This window comes from Bufo bufo, chromosome 4, assembly GCF_905171765.1.
Source record: "Bufo bufo chromosome 4, aBufBuf1.1, whole genome shotgun sequence".
NCBI lineage: Eukaryota > Metazoa > Chordata > Amphibia > Anura > Bufonidae > Bufo > Bufo bufo.
In genome coordinates, this window is record NC_053392.1 from 316,678,328 (window position 1) to 316,684,327 (window position 6,000).

The window sequence follows — 6,000 nt, forward strand, 5'->3', positions numbered from 1 at the left end:
GAGAAGCAGCTTGAAAGTATGCCCATCACGTCATATAAAACAGCACTTTTGAACAAATTATCTCAGATAACACCATTGTAATTGCTCACATATTCAAATGTCAACATCTTATTGTAAATGTAATTATTAATATAGTTATATTTTATTATTATTGTTACATAGGGCAAAATGAGTCTGGAGTTGCTGTTCATAATGGAAGAATCTACTTGGTTGGTGGTTATTCTATTTGGACAAATGAACCTTTAGCATGTATACAGGTAAAATCTGTTTATGTCTTTTGTACATATCTTTCAGCACTGTACAATGATTCTGGTCACTCACAGAAGTCCCTCTACTCAATGAGTTTAACTTCCACATCTCAAATACACACTTAAAGGTGCTTTGAGGTGCATCTGTCAGCAGATTTGTACCCATGAAACTGGCTGAACTGTTCCATGTTCATATGCAAATGAGTAAAAACATCATCACTGCTTGGCCCTGTCAATCAAAATTGAGAGTGTGTTGCCGTTGCAGCGAAAGCAAGTACGTGTAACAGCAACATCACGGTTGCTCCTAGAGGCTAATTTGCATATATTAAAACCTCATTTTTCTCAGCAATGCGGGCACATATGAACATGGGACCAACACAGATATCTTCAGCTGCCAAGTGCACATGTAACAGGTCAGTCTGCTTCATAAGTACAAATCTGCTGATAGAGGCCCTTTAAAGGGGTTCTCCAGTAATTAAGAAAATGAAAATACTTAATTATTACTTTATTATAAATATATTCCCAAATACTTTGCATTAGTTATAATGGCTCATTTTGTAGGGAGAGCAATCATTAGGAGAAATAAAATGGCCACTGTCCTATTAGTACACACAGAACCTGTCCTAATCACACAGGAGGACAAGTTACTTCACAACACTGAGCCAAAGAGCTGCCTCAACCTCATCTCCTACTTGTCAGGGATTATGATCCTGACTAAAGATGATAAGAACTTTAGCTGAATCTCTGTAGGAATGGAGTTCATGAAGGGACATGAAGTACAGATAGGAGGGTAGGGGGTGATGCGAATGAGCAGCAGCACTTGTATGCAGTCTCCATTACCACAGCCCCCCCATTACCACAGTCTGTCCTGTCCATCCTCTCTGTACTTCATGTCTTCTCATGAACTCCATTCATGCTGAGATTCAGCTGAAGATGTTATCATCTGTATTCAGGATCATAATCCCTGACAGGTAGGAGAGGAGGATGAGGCAGCTCTTTAGCTCAGTGTTGTGAAGGAACTTGTCCTCCTGTGTGATTAGGACAGGTTTTGTGTGTGTACTAATAGGACGGCAGCCATTTTATTTTTCCTAATGATTGCTTCCTAGAAAAAAATGAGCAATTATAACTAACTGAAGGTATTTAGGAATATATTTATAATAAAGTAATTTTTAAGCATTTCCATTTTCTTAATTCCCGGAGAACCCCTTTAACATGTGTGGAATAGTATTGTCTTTGTTCGGCCAATTACCACATGGTAATACTGCACATTTTATTGCAAATTGCTGCAGTTTTGCAATTCGGTTTTGGGCACAACGGCTTCTACAGGTTAAAAAAAAAATCGCAAGCAGCGTGGTCGAAAACTGCACAGCAAAACTGTAGCAATGGGGTAATTGCCGTCACGTCACAAAGGAAACCACACCATTTATTGTGCATTTCATAATTCCCTATGGACTTACAGCAGATAGTAAAGAAAAAAACAAAAAAAAAAACACTGCAACAAACGTGACATTTTTACTATGTATGAAACCACTCTGAAGGCGGATTCATACGTAGATTTTTAGTGACCATTTTTCAGCCCTGATGTGGTGTTTTCGCATCTACATAGTTTTGGTGTTTTTCTTTTTTAGGGATAAAAACGCCAGCTCCAGATTTTAGCTGAAAGTTAAAATTTTAGCTGAAAATAAAATAAGGACAGGACATATAAAAAAAAATTGTTTGCTACTGCTTTAATGCAGGATGTTGAAATTATGGAATTTTTTCAGGCATTTTCTATCCTCTCTGTAGGGAAAAACAGCCTGAAAAAAGTCACTAAAATGGCATAAAAACACTTGTAGTGTGGAAGAAACTGCAAACAGTTTCTATGGCATTTTTAGTGAACAAAAATTTTTCTACGAGGCCAGTCATAACCTGTCAGTATGTTTTTGAAATGAAGGCGTTAACAGAGCATTAGTGGAAGCCAACAAAATCAGGGAGAACATCCTGATTCCTTGCAGAGGTTGTCCATGGTAATCACTGCCCACTACACTGTAAGAGTGTACAGCTATAACACGCATTAGATATAAATATTGGTATATAACAGTAGTAGGGAATAGAAAGAATCAGAACAAATCGCTTGTTAGTGATGTGCATTTGTCATTCTGGAAGAAATATGTACAGTATGTGTGCAGTACATGTCAATCACTGAGGCTGAGTGGCAATCAGGAGGACAATTTCCTTACTGAAGCCCAGTGTTATGACTCAGTGGACAGGCTTCATTTCAAACGCTGGTCCTCTCTTCTTCTTTCCAAGTTCATTCCTGTATTTTCGAGTGATTGAACGTTAACACTTTTGCGGAACAGCAGTGATCAGACTGAATGATTTTTTCGCTTATAACCTGTGTTAGCTGTCATTGTTTTTGGCCAGCAACCTCATCTCAGCTAAGGGCTATCCAGTCAAGTGGGGCAGACTGCATTTATAGTCAGGTTAAAAGAAATCTGAACTTGATGTAAATTTACATGAAGAAAACAACCCATACTGGCTGGAGAAAAAGAGATGAGGCTTTTTATTATTTGCATTCTGTATATTTCATCAAGTAACTATAAGTCATTGGTTTTAATATGAATGGACATCATACTTTCTTATCTACTGAATAATTACTGTAACAAATAAGAGCCCACTACTAATCAACATATACTCTATATAGTGGATCACGTTCACTGACCTACATAAACATAGTAGTACAATGCATAAACTGCTAACTCCTACTACATACTTAGCAGAACCTCTTCTGAAGCCACCAGGTATGGAAATGTAGTTCAGAGGAGACACAGTCATTTATACAGCATAAGCACGCACATAGCCTGTGTCTGAGAATAGTGCTTTAAAATGGAGGAAAAAAAATCACACCATAATAGGAAATTCCCCAGCTGGCATTTTGCCAACAAGGTAAACGTTCATGGTTTTGGCTGTGCCCTACACTGGATAATGAAGAAGGTAGTAGAAACTGAGTACCTACCAGAATTTTTGATCTAACACGATCCGAATGTATTAAATTTGCCAGTGCTTTATTTTAATATCAAATCCAAACAGGGGGGAAATCTAAAATATTACTTTTGATAAATATACATTAAAGAAATAGCTTAGACCCTGTTTCATATGATATAAAGCATATAAGGAACACTGAGAGGCAGCTATTGGACAACATACTGATGCCATAAGCTATATTGAATATAGTAAAGACTCAGTCCTACTTCCTTTTGCTAACCTACACTGGCCACCTAGTACAGTATATATTTCATTGCCCTGAAGTCGGCAGAGTGTCCACTCTTAATATAGGGGGATCCCTTTAGCTGTTGCTGGATCCTAAACTCTGCTAAATGCATTGAACACTACATACTAAACCTCCAAGTCTCCTACACGTTTTGCCAGAATTTCAACTGGCTGTTCAGGGAGAAAGGTGTGAAGTTTCCAACAGCAGGATATGCCTAGGTCTTGAAGAATGGCAGTGGCTGTTCTGTACCACATAGGCATAATATGCTGCTGAAAACTTAATAGTTTACAAAAATACTGAAATGTGAACAGACACATTTAAATCGGTGGGTATGTATGCTGTCCGCAGAAAATGCAAACAGCACACGTCATTGAAAACGGAAATGTGAACGAGGCCTTATAGATTTGGAACACACAATCTAGACAGAGTATGGTGTTGAGGCATACTGGAAAACTGGACTTTAGATTTAAGGATAAGACAATTATCAAACATTTGATAAATGTGGCATAAAGTACTCCAACTTAGACTTAAGGAAAACTGGCTTCAAATATTCCCCTCACGATAAATTCCCCCCTATAAACATACAGTACAGACCAAAAGTTTGGACACACCTTCTCATTCAAAGAGTTTTCTTTATTTTCATGACTATGAAGGCATCAAAACTATGAATTAACACATGTGGAATTATATACATAACAAACAAGTGTGAAACAACTGAAAATATGTCATATTCTAGGTTCTTCAAAGTAGCCACCTTTTGCTTTGATTACTGCTTTGCACACTCTTGGCATTCTCTTGATGAGCTCCAAGAGGTAGTCCCCTGAAATGGTCTTCCAACCGTCTTGAAGGAGTTCCCAGAGATGCTTAGCACTTGTTGGCCCTTTTGCCTTCACTCTGCGGTCCAGCTCACCCCAAACCATCTCGATTGGGTTCAGGTCCGGTGACTGTGGAGGCCAGGTCATCTGGCGCAGCACCCCATCACTCTCCTTCATGGTCAAATAGCCCTTACTTTCAAAGTTTTCCCAATTTTTCGGCTGACTGACTGACCTTCATTTCTTAAAGTAATGATGGCCACTCGTTTTTCTTTACTTAGCTGCTTTTTTCTTGCCATAAAACAAATTCTAACAGTCTATTCAGTAGGACTATCAGCTGTGTATCCACCTGACTTCTCCTCAACACAACTGATGGTCCCAACCCCATTTATAAGGCAAGAAATCCCACTTATTAAACCTGACAGGGCACACCTGTGAAGTGAAAACCATTTCAGGGGACTACCTCTTGAAGCTCATCAAGAGAATGCCAAGAGTGTGCAAAGCAGTAATCAAAGCAAAAGGTGGCTACTTTGAAGAACCTAGAATATGACATATTTTCAGTTGTTTCACACTTGTTTGTTATGTATATAATTCCACATGTGTTAATTCATAGTTTTGATGCCTTCAGTGTGAATCTACAATTTTCATAGTCATGAAAATAAAGAAAACTCTTTGAATGAGAAGGTGTGTCCAAACTTTTGGTCTGTACTATATGTACATACTTGTTCTCACATGTGCAAGGTGATAGAAAAGGGGACACAGCTGGCTAAATATATAGCAAACCCAACCGAAATTATTTTATATAACATACAAAGATACGGATATGTTATGCAAGTTCATCTGATTAATTTGAATTTAATTTTTCTCTTCATTTTAGGTGCTGGACGTTAGCAGAGAAGGCAAAGAAGAAGTGTTCTATGGGCCTACACTGCCATTCGCCTCTAATGGGATAGCAACATGCTTCCTGCCTGCACCGTACTTCACATGTCCCAATTTGCAGACTTTGCAGGTTCCACATCATAGAATAGGCACAATGTAAAGAATTTATTTACATAGAATCCAGAAATGAACACAACATACGGTATATTATTGTGGGTGAATGATATAGCTAAATAATAAAAACACAAGGTTGGTGCCATTCATATATGTTCTATACATAGCTATACATCTGTAACCTCCTGTGCTGGCTGACAAATCACTCTACTGCCATAAGCATAAATATATAGTCAGGGCAGGGTATCATTGTGCCTGGGAACTTCTGTACAGTACTGCAAATGATTACTCACAGCATTATGATGCAAAGGGAACAGTGACTATGCAAAAGGCTACTTTACTCACCAGAGCAAAGGTGTCATTGCTAGACCAATATGCTCCAGTCACTAGTGTCTGTACACTTTCACACTAAGAACAAAACAAATGGTTAAAGGGCAATACACAATGATAAGAATTTAAACATATGCAACTGACTGGATGTATGTGATAAGCAAAGGGAATGTCAACCATAAAAGATCACTGTAATTTCATGATATGTAAATCATTTTCCATATCGTTCCGTTCTAAGCCATGGTGTGGAACATTGCAATGACTTTCATATTGAAGAGATGGGACAAATATAAAAGGAACTGTGATAAAAAAATTAGGTTTGCGCATTTACAACCCATCAACTTTGCTGCTAATAAGTTACTGAACA

The 6,000-nt window shown here is 38.1% G+C and overlaps 1 protein-coding gene across 1 annotated transcript in view; it reads left to right on the forward strand.

The window, feature by feature from the left end:
• Positions 1–6,000, forward strand: part of KLHL32 (kelch like family member 32) — a 316,085-nt gene extending 310,085 nt beyond the window's left edge. The window contains exons 10-11 of the mRNA XM_040428786.1: positions 163–257; positions 5,188–6,000. Coding sequence (XP_040284720.1) covers positions 163–257; positions 5,188–5,349 — 257 coding nt within the window. The 3' untranslated portion in view covers positions 5,350–6,000. The remainder of the gene's footprint in view (positions 1–162; positions 258–5,187) is intronic.